The sequence below is a fragment of the Lutjanus erythropterus genome, chromosome 16 (assembly GCF_056507025.1).
Source record: "Lutjanus erythropterus isolate fLutEry1 chromosome 16, fLutEry1.hap2, whole genome shotgun sequence".
NCBI lineage: Eukaryota > Metazoa > Chordata > Actinopteri > Lutjaniformes > Lutjanidae > Lutjanus > Lutjanus erythropterus.
This window is the reverse complement of record NC_139332.1, coordinates 34,469,830-34,490,271: the sequence shown is the minus strand read 5'-3', so window position 1 is coordinate 34,490,271 and position 20,442 is coordinate 34,469,830. Positions and strand designations below refer to the sequence as shown.

At 41.0% G+C, this 20,442-nt stretch overlaps 1 protein-coding gene across 2 annotated transcripts in view; it reads left to right on the top strand.

Moving 5' to 3' along the window:
* Positions 1-20,442, top strand: part of shisa7b (shisa family member 7) — a 49,396-nt gene that overhangs the window by 12,066 nt on the left and 16,888 nt on the right. For both annotated transcript variants that reach the window (XM_084739040.1, XM_084739041.1), the window contains exons 3-6: positions 11,784-15,017; positions 16,796-17,038; positions 17,834-17,950; positions 19,249-19,394. In XM_084739040.1, coding sequence (XP_084595166.1) covers positions 14,599-15,017; positions 16,796-17,038; positions 17,834-17,950; positions 19,249-19,394 — 925 coding nt within the window. In that variant the 5' untranslated portion in view covers positions 11,784-14,598. The remainder of the gene's footprint in view (positions 1-11,783; positions 15,018-16,795; positions 17,039-17,833; positions 17,951-19,248; positions 19,395-20,442) is intronic.

Sequence of the window (20,442 nt, the reverse complement as noted above, 5' to 3'; positions counted from 1 at the left end):
TAAATATTCACTGTTGTCGAGGGCGTGAGGGTCAGGCGGTTTTTCACATCACGATGATGTTTAAATCTGTTGTTTTTGTCTCAGAGATTTTAGGAGACTTGGAGGAATCACAACCCACAGTTTGGAGGCTGAGTCATAATCATCCGAGCCTTCAGCCGGGTGTTCCTAAACTCACGGACTCTCCGAATCGATTACCGTTATCTACGTCCACAGCAGGTTGGAGGTTAAGTTTAAGGCCAAAAGCAATTGTTCCTTCATAGTGTTGAGAGCAGGGCTGCAACTAACGATTAATCTGTAGATCATTTCCTCGATTAGCTGATTAACTGTTTGGTCAATAAAATAGCAGCAAGTGTTGGAAAAAGGTCAATCATTTTTTCCAAAATCCTAAGATGCCATCTTCAAATGTCTTGTTTTACTCACAACTCAAAGATATTGATTTGAGAAGCTGAAATCAGAGAATTTGGACAGTTTTATTTAAAGAAAAATACTCACAATGATTAATCTATTCTGAAAATAGTTGGTGATTAATTTAATAATCAACCCCATTTTTCAGCATCCATGTTTGGCATCAGCAGGTGATGATGAATGTACTTAATTGAATGTGCTGTTTTATGTCATTAATACACTATAGTCACTAATAATCTCATTAGATTATTATTAGAACAGGATTAGCTGTGCAATAAGAAAAACAAATATGACAACAAATAATATGTACAGCTGCTCATGTCATATTTCTGTAAGTAAGGTTAAGTGAAAATAAAGCTGTGAAATAAAGCTTTGTGTGAAATCTTCAGTGTTGTATCAAAATCCAGTCCTGTGTACAGTTAACTGTGGCTTTTGGTAGAGCTGCAACAATTTGTTGATTAGTCGATCGCCAGAGAAGGAATCATAAAGTCATTTGGCCACACCCATCTCCAAAAACCATATGAAATCTATATGTTGCCTGTGCCAGATTTGGTGAGTTTTTGAGTATGTTTAAGACCCCAAAAAGATGATTTTGTAAAAAATTAAAAAAAAAAATGCTTAGATTCAACAGAATAGTGTCCTTAAAATCCCTGGACTGTGTTACGGAGTGTTGCTTCAGGAAAAAAAACAAGCGCCCTGAGACGGCTTCATTCTTTTCTGTAACTTTATAAAATAAATAATCAATAATAAAAGTTGCAGCTCCTGTATCTACTAGCAACAGCAGCTCGGCTTCGATTTCCTTTGTGATTAAACTCATTTTGTTCATTCTTGCTGTACTGTGAGAACTTTATTTGGCCTTAAATCGGATTCCTGGTCATATTGATTAAGCGCTGATAAGATGGAAGGCATGAACTGAAGTTTTCTCAAAATGTTATGGACTTCAACATGGAAAGAAAAACACCCCAAACTAAATGACTGAGCTCACTGAGTGTGCTTTGTATGTAGTGACGTTTCAGCCCACCAAACACCAGATTACTCGACTCTGGCTGAGATAAATCGTTATGACATTATGTAGTGTTGTTCTGATGAGAGATAATGGACGCATGGGCCTCCTATAATACTCCTCACTCCACACTATCATCTGAAAACTAGGCTGCATTAATGGATTTTTATTTTTAAACCAGTTTTATTCCACCACCGCCGCATCACTGTGTCAGGACCAAGGGCAGTGCATTGACCTTTACGGACAGAGTTCACAGCAGTGACGGCTCTGCCAGCTTCGCCTCAGTCCATATTAGAATACAGAGCCATACTGTTGCTGCTGCTGCTACTGCTGCTACATGCCCTTATGCACTGGCACATTTCCCAGCATGCTTCAGAGAGGGAGGAAGAAGAGGAGGAGGAGGAGGTGGAGGAGGAGGAGGGGGTGAATGGAGATGAGAGGAAGGAGAGAAGGGTTGAGAACGGGGTTAAAGAAGAGAAAAAGAGGATGGGTGAGACTAGAGAGAAAAAGACGGGAGGAAAAAGGGACTGAGAGCGAGGCGAATGACACGGTGAAGATGGAGGGAGGTGGAGGAGGAAGATAGTGAATGAAGAAGAGGAGTAGATTCATATAAAAACACCACCAACACCACCAGGAGATGACAGCCGACTGACGGCGTCGATATGGACGCCAGCCAGCGGGACTGACTGCCGCTCTTTGTGTTATGTTACAGAAAAACACATGGGACGCACAAAAAAAGGTCCAAGTAGGAACCACAGGAACAAACGTCTTTCTTTTCTTTTCTCCTATTCTTTTCTTTTTTTTTTTTTTTATTGCTTTCACTCTTTTCAATGCTGCAGTGCTATTCTGAGAGAGACGCTCCGGCCCACGCACTGACAGAGAGGGAGGGAGTGAATGGATGGATGGAGGGATGGAATCAGGAGAGATGGTGTGCATGTGTTTGTGTGTGCATGTGTTTGTGTGTGTTGTGAGGATGGGGGGGTGGCGGCCTCGTGTGCTAACTCACTGTCAGGGGGCTTCTGTGTCTTTAAAGCTCATGTGTTCCTGCAAGCGAAAGTCAAGCAGGCCTGTAGTGAGGCACATGTTCAGTGTATTATAATCACTGGGGCACATTTATATGTAGTATGGCCTGGATATATGGATGAAATCAATGTTAAGATCTTACTAATGTTTTTACTATATCAATACCTAACACTAAATGGCACATGTATGCATAATCAATTTTATATTCAATGCAGTGATCTCTACTGTAATACATTACATCACACACTCTCTTATGGCCGCAGCTAACGATTGTTTTCATTATTGATTCATCTGTCCGTCACTCTGGACTCCTGATTCTCCTGAATCCAAACTATCATGATACTTGGGGCCTGATTTGATTTGTGTCACGATTCTTTTGATTGAATATTACGATTTATTGTGATTTTTGTTTATTTTTCTGACTCTACAGAATAATGGGAGGAAGTTGAATCATTCACTTCTGGCGACTTTATATCATGAGTTATATTTCTGAAAACAATGCATATCATATGTCAGTCAGTCTTTGAGTTTTATCTGTGCAGCATCATCTCTATAGTGCATATAAAAGTAGGCTAATAAATAAAAAACATTTTGAAGTATTTTGCTGTTCCTGCTCATCAAGATAGTTCCATAAAAATAAAACAAAATTAGATGTTAGGAATTAAAAGAGCCCTTGAAAATTGCGTACAGCAAGAAGAGTCCTCACATGTGAAATAATGTGAATGTGGATTCAGCAGATCAGAGGAAATATGTGGCTGAAAGTGTGAGCACACGTTTCGTTTTATGTTAAAGATAATATTGCAGTCGCAGTGCTAATTTCTGTTAGCACGTTAATGGAAATTCCCATTATATGTTAGGCTAACGAACTAAGCGCTAGTTACTCAAATACGTAGATAATCGATGTTGCAGTCCAAAAATTGATTCAGGAATTCTGGGGAAAAAAGGGGATTTTTTTTTTTCTCTCACCTTTGCTTATTATTTATTGGTGAATTGTTTGGTCTGACAGATAATCATGAAAAGTACACTCATATTTTCTGTCCAAATGATTTAAATCTAGAGCCTCAACAATTAACTGATAGAAAAGAAAATTAGTTGCCAATATGATCATTTTTGCATCACAATTTTCATTTTCAGTTAAAAAAAAAAATACTTAAAATGATGATTATGTGACATTTGTTGGGGTCTGATCCAAACAAAACTCTTTTCTTACATTTGGAGAACAGGATTCGTAGGCCAGGGAATCTCTGCAGCACTACAGTACTTCATTATAAGGCTGTTTTATCAAACCATTGCATTACATTCTGCAATTTGGATATTGCACTTGGCCAGATAGCAATTTCAATAATATTTTGATTAACTGTGCTGCCCTAGTTGCCAACTTTTTTGATAATCGATTGATTGTTTCAGTAATTTTTCAAACAAAAATCTGTGGTTCCAGTTTCTTAAATGTGAGGATTGTCTGCTTAGCAATAGCAATTTGAATATACGCTTTGGGCTCTGGAAAGTTGAGGCGGTTTCTGCTTTAGGTTTTTGCCTGTTAAAGGGGAGTTTTTTCTCTGCTGTTGCAAATGTTGTTTGGCTGTTGCACTAACTCAGTGTCAGGGGGCTTCTGTGTCTTTAAAGCTCATGTGTTTCTGCAAGGGGAAAGTCAAGCAGAAAAGTAGCGAGGCACGTATACAGCATACTGTAAGTATAGGGGCACATATATATGTAGTATGGCCTGGATATATGGTTACAATCAATGTGAAGACATTGATAATGTTTTCCAAATATCAATACATAACACTAAATGGCATATGTATGCATAATCAATATGATATTCAATGCAGTGAACTCTGTGTAATGTAATGTATTACAGTAGAACAGTCTTTTATGGCTGCAACTAATGATTGTTTTCTTTATTGATCAACCTGTCCGTTACTTTTGATTGATGAATTGTTTGGTCTGTAGAATGACAGATAGACCAATAGTAAAAAATGGACTCATGTTGTCTGAACAAAAAGTCCAAATTCCAAAATGAATTCAAGTTAAAACACGTTAAAACAGTGAAAAGTAGTGAACAGTTGCACCTGAGGAGTTGGAAACACTAAATGTTAGTAGGGCTGTGATGACAACTGCATTGTCACGGTCATGTGACACATACCAGAGGGGTGAGCTCATCAGCTGAGCCCTTTCACTTTTCCAGCAGTTGGAGAAAAAACAAACAAGACTTTTCTTGGTCCTGAGAAGCTGCAGCATTTACTAACAGACACTGTACTGTACATTTACTGCCAGACTGACAACTTACCACTACATTTAAGTTTCCGCTAACTAGCTTACTACCTGCTAAACTTGGCTTGGTTTGAGGACGTGGGCTGGTGCGTAATCAAAGTGGGACTTCCATATTGCAGAAAAGCAAACATGAATTTAAAAATATCACCGCACCTTCATATATACGATAGTTATAAAGAGAGAGATACTGTACAGACAGATATTTCGATTGGGGCAAAAATTTAGCAGTTACCCTGAATTTAGGGATGTCCCGATGCAGCTTTTTCACTTCTGATACGATACTGATATTGCAGCCTTGAGTATTGGCCGGTACCGATATCGATCCGATACAATATCAGCACGAATTATACATACCTTTATTACTTATTTTGTAGTGTAGAATGTTAGAAAAGGCTTGATCAAGTGATGTTACTCAAACAGAAAACAATAGTCAGCAACCAGAGTCACCTATGGATAGAAGTGCTGGAGCAGAAAATGGACTGCTTATCGGAGCGGAGATTTTAGATACAGTCCGATAAAATCCGATTCTCATTTTTTGGCTGATATCAGACCGATATCCGATATCAATATCGGATCGGGACACCCCTACCTGAATTTGCGATGGTTGATTAACTCTCACTGCACAAAGATGTTTGTTCTACTACCAACAGTCTTACAGTCTGTATGCAGGGTTGTCTGTTCCATATGTGCTTTCTGAACTATAGATTGTCAGCTTCCCTCTAAATGAAGCCCAACATGGCAGAGAGTCGACAGACTGGCACCACATCTCTGAATGTTTGAATCACTCAGGGAAGCATTACTCATACATTTAGGTTTTGTAACACACAGCGCTTAAAATAACTGCATTTGAAGTCGATCTTCTTTGGGAATACTGCAGTTTATGTAAATTACTGTAAATCAGAGCGGATCCAGAGTGTGTTGTTGATGGACATCAGTGTCCCATACATCAGTGGCCAAAGGAAATTTAAGTTTTAAAAAAGTTAAGATTGTGGGCGATGGTGAAACGGTTCCAGGAAGAAAAAATGTAATCTTTGGAAAAACATCAATAAAACGTCAGAAAATGTTGATCTAAGTTTCCCAAACCCAAAGTCTTTGTCTTCTTCTGTCCACAACCAAAAGATTTTCAGTTTACTTGCACAGAGGAGGAACCAGAAAATATTGAGAAACTTTTCATAAAAATCACTTACTGTTTATGTTAATCGGATATCAAAATAATTGTTGATGAGTTTAATAGTTGACAACTGATTAATCATTACAGTGCTAGCACCAGGGCTTGGTATTGTAACAATATTGTGATATGAGAGTGATAATTTATAGTTTTATTTATTATTTTGATAATAAAATTATAGCAGACAAATTTCATCTACAGTAACATCTGATTTGACAGATTATGCCCAAGCATTTAATTTGAGCTCTTGGGGGGAAATGCTCTATAAAAGTTTTTTGATCTGAAGACATTTGAAGAGTCAGAAATGTTCTTTTTCTGTTGTTGTTCTTATAATGATGTCAGTTAGATTTGGTTCGGTCAGAGCTGTGAAACATTGAATCATCCGTCTTTGCTCACCGAATCTTACAGGGAACAGTTCACCCCAAAATCAACAATATAAACATATTTTTCCCCTGGCCTGTAGTGCTGTAGACAGAAAGTAGTTCCAGTAGATTCTAAAATAGTTCCCGGTGATTCTACTGCAGAAATAAAAGTAGTTCCAACATGAAGCTGCTCTCAACAAGGTCTGTGGATTATTTGGTCATGACTTTTGGAAAGAGACACTGGTTTTGAGTTTTTTTTTTTTGTTTCACTACAGGCCAGGGGAACCTTTAACCTGGACCATGTGATACCTTCTCTGGTGTGCATAAACTACAGGTTATATGAGCTGTTTTTTAAAATATAGGAGAAGCAGGGAGTTATCAAAGTCCACATCATGCATCCCTATAATTAATCGAGAAAATAGCTGACTGCTGTCCATTGGCATGAGTCTTGTATAATTTCCTCTTAGCACAGGTTGACAACCTGCAAAAAAGTGTGATGAAAGATTCACACATAAGCACATACAGTATACCATGGAAACGGGGCAGATCTATAGTATACCATATAGTATACTGTATTCTGGCAGATACTGTTGGCAGGGAGGCAGAGCAGCAGGCATATGGGCAGCAAGACAGATCCATACATGACTGCAGCACACACAGCAAGACAAATGGCCGGGCTCAGCAGGGAGACAGGAGTGAGACCTGCGAGATGCAGCCACACAGGCGTGTAAACCACCGACAACTCTGGCATATACAGGAAAACATGGTGGACAGAAAGGTTACTGTAGTGGCTGGAAGACATAATAAAGGTCTTAACGCTTCTCTTTGCGTGGGCTTCTTAATGAAATGTCCTTCCCGTCTATCAATCATTAGCAAATTTATGTAAACCAACAGCAAATTTTATGTAAGAAATGTTCCATTAGGAGGCGTAAACAGAGCTGGCAGTGGTTTTGGTGTTATCTAAACACATCGCTGCACTTTCTCACAGTAAGTTTGACCACAGAGTCTCAGATTAATTCATAATAACAAGCAGGAATGTCCTTTAATAAACACGGTCATAATGGAATGAAAATCCCATTACTTTGGCTTCCTGAGCAGTGTTATCTTTAGTGTTACCTCACTGTGTACCAGCACAAAAACAAAAATTAAGCCAGCCAATAAAACTGTCACAGAGATGTTTGAACAGTCCCACCTCTCCCCCTCACATCCTGTTTTATAACCACAGATAACGTCAGATTAAGGAAGAAAAATGCACTCAAAATGCTGTTTGGCTGCAACTCTGAATATATTCATGAATTCATCTTTTCAAGTGTGCATTTTGCTGCACTGATCATTGAATTTGTGTTAGCAATCTGCACTTTTATTGTCTGTTGAATTTGTGTTACGTTTATTACAGTAACATCTTCAAAATGTATTTTGTGAAACTCCCAGTCCTCGTGCATCTGCCTCTTTCTGCACACATTAGATTATCTTTATTTATTTGGTTTAAATTTTATTGAATTAATGCACTTATTGCCTCGAAAGCCAGTGGAAGTTCAGCTGTTAGTCAGCGGGGGCTTCTTAATTACGACATCTGAGGAAGCGGGTCGGAAAAGCCCCCGGAGGGTCGAGATACACTGATGAGGAGCCAGGCTGTCAGGGCAGCCGAGCGCCCAGAACTTTCCAGCAGAGAGGACCGGGCTATTTAGGTTACTGTGATTCAGGAAATAGTTCCCATCAACTCCTCAACCATGAAATCAGAACATCCTGTTCTCATATATATATATTTTCTTCTCCTCCACTTAGACTCATCTTGTTCCTGCTCTGGAGGAGAAAATGCCCTGTCTGTTGTTTACTGCTCAATAATTTTTTGTGATTCGTGATCAGCCTCTGTTGTCTTGTTGCGTGTTTTGTCTGTGAAACTGCAGCTCTGATGCTTCTGTCAGCTGCAGGTGATGTTGTTGCTCCAGTGACTGAGCTCATTTTTGTTTGCTTTGGAGAGAACCAGCTTGATGTAGCCTGGGATTTTAAATATAGAGGTACAGTTCCTTGACGGAGGTGAGAGAACAGACCAGGTGGGTCTGATGAGTGGAAATCATCGCAGCTCATTTTTAGACCAACAGTATGTATCAGTCTTTCACTTAATGCATGACGACAACCAGTTGGTCACTGATAGGGTTGGGTGAGTTTTTATGATACTGGTGTTAGAACGATACGAACGATACTTCAACTCTAAATGCATAGATCAGGGGTCAGAAACCTTTATTATCAGAAGAGCCATTTTTTGCCAAGCAATAAGTAAAATACAGAATTTAAAAGTTCCAGCACCAGAGACTTTTTTCATCTTTAGTTAGCCAAGGGAGACTTATGGCTAGAGCTACAACATTTAATCACATAATTGATTACTTGTCAACAACTAAATGAATTGTCAACTATTTTTATGATCGATTGAGTAATTTCTTAAGCTTCTTAAATGTGAATATTTTCTGTTTTTTTTTTTTAAACTCCTCTCTCACAGTAAACTTGATGTCTTCGAGTTGTGTGTACATCACCTTGGGCTTTGGAAAACACTTCACATAACACAAACAATTTTTCCCAATTTTTGAGATCAAACAACTAATTAATTGATTAAGAAAATAGTAGACAATGACCATAATTGTTAGTTTCTGTATGTATAATAAAGCCACATGCGGCTCCAGAGCCTCAGGTTGCTGACGTAGTCTCTGTGACGTCACCCACGGGTTTCTGAAGAGCCTTTGTGAAGCTCTCAGCGTGGCGTCTCGGAGCGTAGGCAGACCACAGGAAGTGACTACATACAGTCTAGCCACCTGTGACGGCACCATTAGTATACTGTATATAGAAGATGGATGCATGGCACCACTTCCTCCCACTGTACAAAAATGAAGGCAAACTATCGCGGATACAGGTGCTGCTATCTTGTGCTGGTCATGTCAGAGTCTGCGCAGTAGTGACCAGCAACGAAGCTAGGATTGGCTTACCTTCATCATCAGGGCCGAATCAAAAACAGGAGAAGAGGCACTTTTTAACTAATCCGTCTTTTCTTTTTGTTGCTCCTCTCTCCTCCATGATGTTCATCACTGTATTTTGATGACAAAGATGCATTTTCAAAATCGCTCACATTGAGAAAATGAATCTTCTGGGCCGTGGACGTCACTCAGTACATGTAGGTTATGATGACATAAATGTTATATATTAAAAGAGTATGAAAACATCAGTATTTGGGTTATGAGATTTTTTTCCTGACAGCAGTGTTATTCTGGACCGCCCCTATTCCTCTAGCTGCAGGCCTCATTCTGTAAACAGAACACTCACACACACACACACACACACACACACACACACACACACACACACACACACACACACACACACACACACACACACATCTGTGGTCTCTCTTTCCTCTGTCCTTCTGTCAGATGACTCCATATGGCAGCTGTCATGTCGCCTGCTCTCTTTTTATCAAAGTCAGATCACGGCTGCTCCCATCTCTTCTGTCTGCTGATGTTTTATATGTGTGTGTGTGTGTGTGTGTGTGTGTGTGTGTGTGTGTGTGTGTGTGTGTGTGTGTGTGTGTGTGTGTGTGTGTGTGTGTGTGTGTGTGTGTGTGTGTGTGTTGTAGGAACTAGCACATGTGCTATACATCCCTCAGTAAAGCAGAATTTCAGGTTTAATCAGGCAGTAAAGAAGCTGTACTGCTCAAGGCAAGAGTATTATATAAAATTACCTCCCGGCCTAAATCACAGTATTCATCCTAATAACAGACTTCCTGTAGCTCAAATTAAATTCTGGTGTGTGTGTGTGTGTGTGTGTGTGTGTGTGTGTGTGTGTGTGTGTGTGTGTGTGAGAGAGAGAGAGAAAGTGACCTTGGTAAATGTCTGAGCAAACTCTAAAGCAACATTAAATCTTTGTCCTCATTAGTGTTGGTTATAATTTGGATTTTAATGATTCCAGTTGTACTTATCAGTTCTGGTATGTGTAAGGTGAACGTGGGAAGATTTTTTGCGTCATCCCCATGATGCATTGCTGAGAGTTTTAACTTTGCCTATTTTATGTTCTGAAATGCAAACGTTATGTTTTGTTAGTGTTTGTAATGTGATTTTTCACAAAACTGTGGTTTATGTTGGTTATGTTGCTATTTTTGTGACGGTTCAGTGAGATTTTAGTTGACACCGTGAGTGAGGGGTCGAGTATATTTCACTGCTCCAGCTGGAGCTTGTTGCATCGCTGTGACATCATTTACCACACCACGTAGTAAACACTGTCAATATCACGACACTCAAGGTGTCCAAGATGGCGTCCGCAAATGTTCATATTTAGGCTGAAATCAAGGAATTTTGACTTTTATCTTTAAAAAAACAACTAAAACTGATTAATCAATTATGAAAATAGTTGGTGATTAATTTAGTAATCTAATTATCGTTACAGCTCTACGTCACAGGATTTCTATGTTGGAGTTAAACGTTTCCAAATATGTTTTTATGCCATTTTGAGGTACAAAGGTGGTGCAACTGTAACCAACTATATTGTCTAAGGAGTGCGCTATAGACGACGCAGAGTGAGCGAACGTCGCACAGTGTGCAGCCTCTTCGTACTCGTCTCTGCTCGTCTGTATATCGCTTTTATTTATTCATCGCTCACATCAGATTTCCACACAGTGAGAGAAAGTAAAGTTATAAAATCCCAGCGCACCACGGAGCGTCTCTCCCGCCGAGCTGTGACTCAGTTTGTTAATTCTACTCCCTGCCGAGCTGTTGCTCCTGTGTACGACGACAGCTGAAAAATAAAAGTGCAGAGATTTGACTGACAAAATGTGAGTCGACTCGGTGTCTTCTCAAGTGATGACTCGAAACATTGACTTTTGTGAGACTGGATATGGTCTTAGATTTAGGATGTTATATCGTGATATGTCATAAGAGTCGTCTTTTCCTGGTTTCAAAGGCTGCTTTACAATAAAGTGATGTCATTTTCTGAACTAACCAGATTGTTCCAGCTGTTCTTTTATTTGTCTTTACCTACTTGGTCATTATCTCCACATTACTGGGATCATCAGTTCAACAGTTTGACTGAGGCGAAATAACATTTCTTCTGACCTTTGCTGGTCGCTTTGTTGCTGCAATTCCTCCTGAAGTTTATTTATCGGTTAAATGTTTGATATTTCCTAACTGATAAAATTCAAACTTGGAATTTGCTCTCACATACAGGGATGATGTTTTAAAAGTAAGAAATATCCTGTTTTATTGCAGTCACATTATCATATTTGTGTTTTTTTCAGCTCAGCTAACACATCAGCAAAAGGAAGATACAGAACAAAACTAATAGTCTGCATGGTCAGAACCAGTTGAATTATGTGGAACATCAGGTCCGTACCAATTTTTTGTTTGTTTGTTTGTTTTTTGGTTTTAAGCTTTGGTTGTTTGTCTGTCATATTTTATGGTGTCATCAACCAGACAAGTCTTCAAATCGAATACAAAATCTGTTTAACAAGATCACAAACCACAGCAGTCTGGATGCATCCTCACACTCGGTGTGTTGTGTTCTTCTCTTCCAGTGTGAACGAGTGGCTGTGAACCTGTGAGGACGGAGACAGACCTGAAGACGAAGGATCTCACCGGGAAAGTCCCTGTGCCACATGGAGGTTTTCCGGGGGATTTTCTCAGCTGCTCTGAAAGCCGAGGCTCCTCACTGACTTCTATTCCTGCTCCTTTTCCACTATTTTTACTTTCCTCGTTGCTGTCGGGATAGAAGTCACAGACTTCCTCCCTTCCCGTCTGCCGTTTTGTTCGAAGCGAGACCAAAACCAGGTGCCAAACTGACTGTGTCAAGAGAAGAAGCAAAAAATCTAAGAAACTAACCATCGCCAAATCATCATAAGAAGAGTTTATTTAACCATCAAGCTTTGAAAACCTGATTTAGTAACTAGACTACAGTTTTATTTATCTCCCCTGCAACACATTTAAACATCCTGCATCCCATTAAAACCATATTTAATCTTCATCCCAGCATATTGCAGAGATATTTTAGAAACCCGTAGAACTTAATATCCATTGTCTTCGGTCTGTGTTTGTATAATTGCTGCTCTCAATGCTGAGATTTTTCATATGAGGACGATAATCAGTGCATTATTGGTTCAAAGTGCTTTATAAACAGATCCTCCAGCTGATGGTTTGCTTGTAGTTGTGTGTGGTAAGCAGTGATAACTCGCCGCCGCGCTCTGACGCCGTCTGAACACTTTAAGGCTTCGGCGGGACGGCGTTTGACTGACAGGCAACACAAGCCACGTCTAACCAGATAACTATAGGCACCACTGACGCCGCTGCCACCGCCGCTACTTCTGCTGCTGCTATCTCAAAGGCTTGGAGATATTACCGTCGTCTCAGTCCGCGCTGTGAAACACTGTTGACACTTTGCCTATCTCCTTCTTCCAGTTGCTTCTACGAGAGAGGCCTCTCGCTCTTTGTCGTCTTCTGTTTCTTCCACGCGTGGCCCCCGATGACGCCGCGCCGGACAACCTGAAAGCCCCCTTTATCTAATCCCAGTGACCTCTTCAACTTTTTTGCATTCTTCCTTTTATTCTACTGAACAAACATGCAATTTAAAACCTTTCACTGTATTTACATGCGTTGTGGGAGGAGATCAAGTTTGTAACCTAAAGCCATACTGAACACCAGCCATACGAAAACCTTTTACATTTACAAAACACCTCACGATGTGTAAGACTTCTCCTGCAAACTGATCCTCAATCACATCAGTGCACATTCAGGGAGTCAGTTATGAAACTGCTACTGAGGAGAACCCTAAATTTCATACATTTGGATGAGAGAACCGCTTTTATTCAGACCTTTTCTACCTGTGTCTTTCTAAAAAAACGCTCTCCCGTTAACTAAACCTGTGAGTGGGCAGCCTGCGGTGTCAAGCGTGGCAGTGAACGTGAACCTGCATCCCGTCATCATTGTCGTCGTCCAGTGTTCCTCTGCGTTGACGGATGAATCCGGACATTTTCATGTCTGTTCTGTGGGCAGAACCTCGCTGCCCTGCTAGAACCGGGCCCAAGCCCTCCTTCGTTCTCTTCTGTTGGGCCAAGCTAAATTCAGAGCAGAGACACTCACACAAGGGTATCGAACGCACATAGATCCACTTTTTAATATTTTCTTTCTGTAATTGTTTCGTTTCTCGCTGTTGATCGCTCTTCTGTGAATGCCTTGACACGCTCATTTACTGAACTGATCGCTAACTTTTCTTAAACATTTGATGCTGCTCGGCTCAAACTCACTGTCAACAAGTTCTGCTATAATTTAAACCAAAATTTCAAGCATATTGACCTTTACTGATTCTCTTCCTGAAAACTGTCTGAAAGGAAGAGCTTGTTTATTGGCAAATTGTTGGGACGATGTAGATGGAATAAATTAAGTCACAGCTTGTGCCAAATTTAGACGGACTTCCTCTCAGCTTGCTCGCTAAACAAGGCTGAGATCTCTAAAGCTGCCAGCACTGTTGTTTACAGACACGAGACGCATAGAACTCGACTGTTTGATTTGATTTAAACGAGCGTTATTTTCCCATGTCTGATTTTACACATCAGTTATCCACACGGGACAACAGAAGTGCCAAACTGAAACCAGAAAACAAACCGCGTCCGTTAGAGCTCATCAAACGTGAAAAATAAAGTTTACATACAGCGCTAAATGTTTACAGAATACATTTTCCATTCGCAGTTTCTTACGTGAATTGTAACGTTCGTGCCATAAACGACTCGCAGAAAACTCCCACGAGACTCTTATTTTGGAGGAGTCATTATATTAAAAGAGTTTACACTCATTTGTTTACAGAAAATGTAAAAAAAAAGTTACTGCCTGTTTTGAAGATTTTGGCCAACGGACTGTAAACTTTGTCGACTGACAGACCAAAATTAAATATTCGACACCTGCTGCCATAAAACAAACCACATTAATCTATATTTATAATTGGTTGAAGTTTTAATTTGAATTGATTATTTCAGAACTACAGCCATCTCACAGGCAGTTTGTTCATATAGGGCCTAAAAACTCTGAAAGACCTCAATGTTTACAAAAGCTGCTTAAAGGGAAGGATTTGTACACAGAGAGAAATGTTTACATTCAGATGAGAGAGTGAAATGCCAAACACATTCATGATACATTGCTTGAACTCCACGAGAAACCCTTTGCACCTGTGCAGTGTGTACAGACCAGACTGGAGTTAAAACTTTTCGTACTAAAGGTTTTTATAAGTCAAGAAGCCGCCATCTTGGAAAGGACGCTGATACTTCACAGCGCTTTACGAGCTGTTAATGTGATTTTCTTTTTTTTTTTTTGTAACAAACGGCTCGATAACTTTGTGATAAAACAATGAAACCGACACTTTCCAGAGGGATGTTTTGCCTGTCCCTTGTCCTCCTGCTTTTCTCCTGCCTGGCTGTTTCCACGGTAACCATCACCACGGAGCGACGCGCCATCGATGGCGACGTCAGGACTCTGACCAGTGTCGGCAGTAGCTCCGCCGCAGCTGGTAAAAGGAGCGCCACCTTGTTCCTCCTGACCGGCTACAAGCCACCACTGCCACCGCTGCCCGCCGGGCCCAAAGTGGCGCCGAAAGCAGCCGAGGTGGAGGACGGGGAGGATCCACCAGTCATGGCCGAGCTCCCGCCGAAGCCCCTCCCTCAGACCATGTTGCCAAGGAACATGACGGCCGACGCCCTGAAGCCTCCCCTCGGCGCGGCTCAGGTGGCTCCACCTCCCAGACAGCTGGTGGATGTGGACGTGTGCAGGTACGAAAAGAAGAGAACTATTTCCTGTGGTGTTCTTTTTTGTCTTTATTTGTTTTTAAAAAGTGAATCTGTTTATTATCATGTGATTGTGTGTGTGTGCAAGACCAACAGGACTGGAGCTACTGTCTGCAGATAATCTCTCAAACTACTGGACCCATCAGCCTCATAGTTTTGTGCACAAGGACCTCTATTTGTTGTGGAGATTCAAAGTTTTTGAAAAAGGTGTTCTATTGAGAGCTCTGTTTTACCGACCTCCTCACTCCTCTGAACCAGCCGGTGGTCATCAACCAACTGCTAGGCTAAAAACAAAGTTTTCTTAGTCTGCTGCAGGCCACATGTTGGCCCTCGCTGTGGCTCAAAGTCTGACATCTGTAGAAAAGTTTTGTTTCATCTCAAACTTAAACATCTGCAGGTTAACTCCAAACCCAGTAGGCATGCCAGAACACCGTGCCTCATCGTCAAATCATCCTCAGAATCTGATTAATTCTTGTTAATTTCATGAAGGTCAGTTACAGATTTAGAGTTTGATGCTTCTCTAAATTATTCTGTACATTTTAACCCCTCTAACATGACACATGAAAACATTAGTTAGAATGATAGCTTGTTAGCGTCTTTTAAAATGTACTTAGGAGGACTAAATATAAAACTATAATAAATACTGGGGGGGGTTCAGGGTCCTCTCACAGGAGAAATAACAAGAGGACATAAAATCCAGGTGAAAACCAGTTCAAAACAGATCTGCTCCCTGAAGAACAACTAGTTGTTTAAAAGTCTTGCTTCCCGGCAGACGGGCTACATCTCTTTTATAGCACACATTTATTTCCATCACTGTAAAGCGTTGATCACACTGGATGCCATAAAAACGAGGCACATCATGATTCTTCTCCTCCTGCAGCTCTGATCTCGATCTCACTGAAGCTTATATTTTGCACTGAGAGGCGTCTTGCTGTTGCTAGGCAACATCTAATCAGCTCTAAATCAGTTGTGTGCTGGCAGGCTGCACACCACCACTATCAACAGAAGCTACGTCCAGGCAATCCAATGCAGCACCAGCGGCACACTAATAACAAGACAAGACTTCAAACTTACATAAAGCTCCAAATACATCTCGCTTCTGTTCCTCTAAACTGGATGTTTCCATTAATGTTGTTTCTGTCTGTGAGATTACATCACAGCTCTGGCTGCTCAGTAACAAGCGCCATGAGCTTCCATTCCATTTTTGGCGATGATCGGTTGGTTCTTCCCGTTGGAGATATCGCCATGGTGATGCAGAGCGTTCATCTGCTCAGAGTTCACCTTTTAAGCCTGAGGTGCTCAGAGGGCTCCTCCAGCAGCACAAGACGCACTGGCTGAGTGAAACACAAGGTTGCTGCAGTGATTAACATGGATGACAGTGTCATCTACAGGAGTCCTACACCGGTGCCAGCCACACTTAAAATGAGTCCTCTCAAGGTCCTGCAAAGTGCTGCAGAGCTTTATGGAGGCAGATCTGTGCTGCGTTTAAGTAGAATTCATCAAGGTCTGATTGTAATGGGCTTGGATCAGAAATGGCCATGAAAATGTGCATTAGCTGATTGGAAAACTGCCTCCAAAAAGGACTAGCATGTTGGTCGTCATCGGATCAATGAGACAAAAATGAAGGAACAGCCCTAAATGCTTTACCCTGTTAGTCACTTTGGGAGGCGTCCAGGTTTCAAGGACATAGAAGAATCTTAAACAGGACAAGTTTCACAGGCAGAAACGCCGTGTCATGAGTGACAAATGTCTTTGTTCCACAGAGGTTACTACGACGTAATGGGACACTTCGACAGCACGTTCAACTGCTCCAAGGGCAGCTACATCTACTGCTGCGGCACCTGCCACTACCGGTTCTGCTGCGAGCACCAGAGGAACCGGCTGGACCAGGAGTCGTGCACCAACTACAACTCCCCCGTCTGGGCCGACCCACAGGTCCCCGTCACCGTGCCCGTGGGCAACAAGCCCGACCCGGACTTTGAGACGCTGCAGCAGCAGAGCAGCAGGTCAGAGGCTCGACTCGTTTGTCACTGATAGCAGTGTTTGAAACCATCTGAGGAAAAGTGCAATATCTGTCGTGATTCTCCAAATCTACGATTCAGTTTGACTTTCGAGTTTAAGGTCATGATCCAATTAAATTTTTTTATTTAAACATTTTTCAGCACTGATCGGCTCTTGATTTGTAAAGATCATTGGTTTTATTTCCTGACAACTGTCATTTACATTTTATATATGGCTTTGAAAATGCTTTATTTTTTAATATAATCTGGTGTTTCATCCACACAATAACTCGTGTAAACCAAAAATCTCTGAATATTTGAAATGAAACAATCCGATTATCATATTTGTCACTCAGAGATAAGACTTGATGACATCATCTATCTTTGTGCTTTTTTGCCACGCTTTCCAAAAACTGGAATATGTATTCATACTGTTATGGTTTGATTTCACTGGGCATAGTGGCGTCATGGCTGAGCCGTGGTCACGGGAGCTGATTGCGTCCACTGTAAAAATACACAGAAATAGAATCTGGGCAATTTTCAATTTTAAAAAGATTAAAAGGAAACTATTTAACTGTGTGGCCTGTTTAACCATGGTAGAGACATTACTAAATCAACTACATCTAAACAAGTCAACATCATCAGGTGGGCAAAATGGGGCATGAGGAGGAATCAAAACCGTGTCACAGATGTGATGTGCCACGTGGAAACAAAGAGTTAGACAGATAGAACTGAAATGTTAAATATACATTTAAAAATGGTTATATTTCTGCTTGATTTCCTCCACTGTTGTCTCCACAGTACGGGCTATGTGATCGGAGGGGTGATCTCCTTCACGCTGGTGGTGGCCGTGGGTGTCAGGATTGCCTTTAGCAAGGTGGCACGTCGACCTCGCAACAGGGACATCAACATGCCCAGGTGAGACCGCAGGACAGGTCAGATGGAGGACAGAGGACAAAAGTGCACAAAGACTCATGAATATCAGACAGGAGCTGACACTGAGATGATGAGAGCAGTTTTACTCTGTAACTTTGCTGGATTTATACAGTGTGTCTCTTATCCAAAGTCTTTTTCTTGGTTTGAACTTTAATGGAAAGTTTACTTAGTTACATTTTTACATTTAGTTCATTAGTTCACACTGTAAAAAATAGTTGCAAGTCCAAATCAATATTTAATTCATTGTTGATTTTGTTTAAAATCAAAGGGGTAGTTCACCCAAACACAAAAATTCAGTCATTATCTACTCGCCTTCATGCAGATTTGAAGGTCAGGTTTAGTTTTTTAGTCCACAGGAAAACAGCGCTGCAGTATGGTGAATGATGACGCAACATAAAATGCCTCCATACTGCCTGTCTGCCCGTCTTTCACATCACTCGTAACACGATACACAGTGACAACATCAAATCCAGATTGATGGAAGTGCATTAGAGCAGCTGAGTAAAATCCACGCTGCTGATAGTAGAGTTTGATGGATAGGGGTAAGGTGGATCACAGTTGGCTCGCGGCCCATACCGGTCGCCCCCACGGTCCGCCTGCATGTGCTCCGCGGACTAAACTCAACCATCATAGTGTGAAATGCAGTTTTACTGTTGCCGTTAGTTTTTAAAGTAAAAAAAAGTCCCTCAATCTCCAATGCAGAGCAAAAAGACGAGACAGAGGTGTGCTGCTGCAGACAGGTTAGTGATGTCTGGACTCACAAATCGGATGCGATCACTTGCAAATAACAGTGCAGACGGTCTGTTTTCTAGATTTGATTTGAGAAACAAACCTGATGAACAAAGCTATAATGCACAGTGGCATGCATCTGTTTTTTTCTATTAAGAGTGTGCAGACAGAAGAAAAATGTATGTACTGTGGTGAATTCATGAAATAGCTGGATATTAGCAGGCAGGAAGGGAATTACAAGAAAGTTTAGGTCTGTGAATTAGAGGAAATGAAACTGGCAGCTAACTGGAGTTGATGATAAGATCAGTTTGCCTCTGATAGATCTGAAGGATTGATATGAATCCAGAAAAGATAAAAGAAAACTTCAGAAACATCGAAGTCTGGGTTTAGGAGCCGGCTGAATACTCGTTTCCTCCGCATTTATATTCCCCTTCTTCCCTCCGTTCCCCTCACCTCTCGTCTTTCTGTCTCTGTCTGACCTTTTGTCTTTCTCGTTACCCTCTCCTCTCTCCTCCCGCTCTCATCTCTCCATCCACCCTCTGCTGTGTCAGATCACTGGTGGATATCTTACGTCACCAGTCGAGCCCGGTGCAGCAGGGAGAGAGGAACAACACCACAGTGTTGACCACCACCACCTCAGACGGCCGAACGTCCAAAAACCTCTACACCCCCATCCTGCAGAGCAAAGACAACCGCAGTAAGTGACAAGAAACTCACGTTAAAACGGTCGTATTCATTACACGCGTTCATCAGGCCGGAAAACATAAAACAACAGCGTCATATTCAGGTGAAATGAACGTTTGAATGGATCCACATCCCCGGGGACGTGGATGGTAATTGTCTCTGCTTTTATTCAAATCTCAGTTCAATCACAGTATCAGTCACACACATCACACTTCTGGTGGAATACATTTGTTGTGACTGAGGAGTTGCCAGACGCTGCTATTTAGAGAAGTTAAAAGACAATCTCAGGCTTTTTGGTTTAAAATGAAGCCAATATGTAGCAAGAATATCCAGTAATCATTTTAATTTCTTATAGTGTGGAATCACTTTTATTTATTCTGTGTGTAGAGGGGAATACCTCTGAATCTGACACGTATTTGCTTCACTGTATGAAGTCCTGATATCACATGTAGTGAAATTAATATTATTTATGTTCCGGAAAATGCTGTGTAACATTAATATACAGTAATATACAACAACAAAACACTGGCAGCCACAGTAACAAACTGTTTCCTTTTTTTTAGTTAAAGCTGCTACAAGGATCTTTCCTGTTTGTTGATTTTGTGGACAAAAGCGGTAGTTTTTCCACCACGATGACCACAAAATATAACATCAAAACTAAAATCATCTAAGTAAAAATCTCCTCTTGCTTCTTTATAACTGACTAACATACGTCTGTCTTGTACTTTGGACTGAAAAGACGTAAACACAGACGTTTCATGTGATTCCAGAGAGAATCTGACCCGCTGTCAGCCATTAAGAGTAACTGTATAGAAATAGACAGATCCTCTCTGATGGTCTCATTTGCTCATGTGGCTCAGATAAAGGTGACATCATTAAACTGAAACTGTTACTGTAGTGGTTTTAATTATTTCTTATGTTGCAGATTTATTGCTGTGATGCAAAAGCAGAGAAAAAACAAAGTCGAGGTTGTTTTGGGAAGGCTTCATTACTGGATGTTCAGCAAATCATAATTGTCACCTCAAAAGTTTTTAATCAGCTAAATGCTCGACATGGCGCTG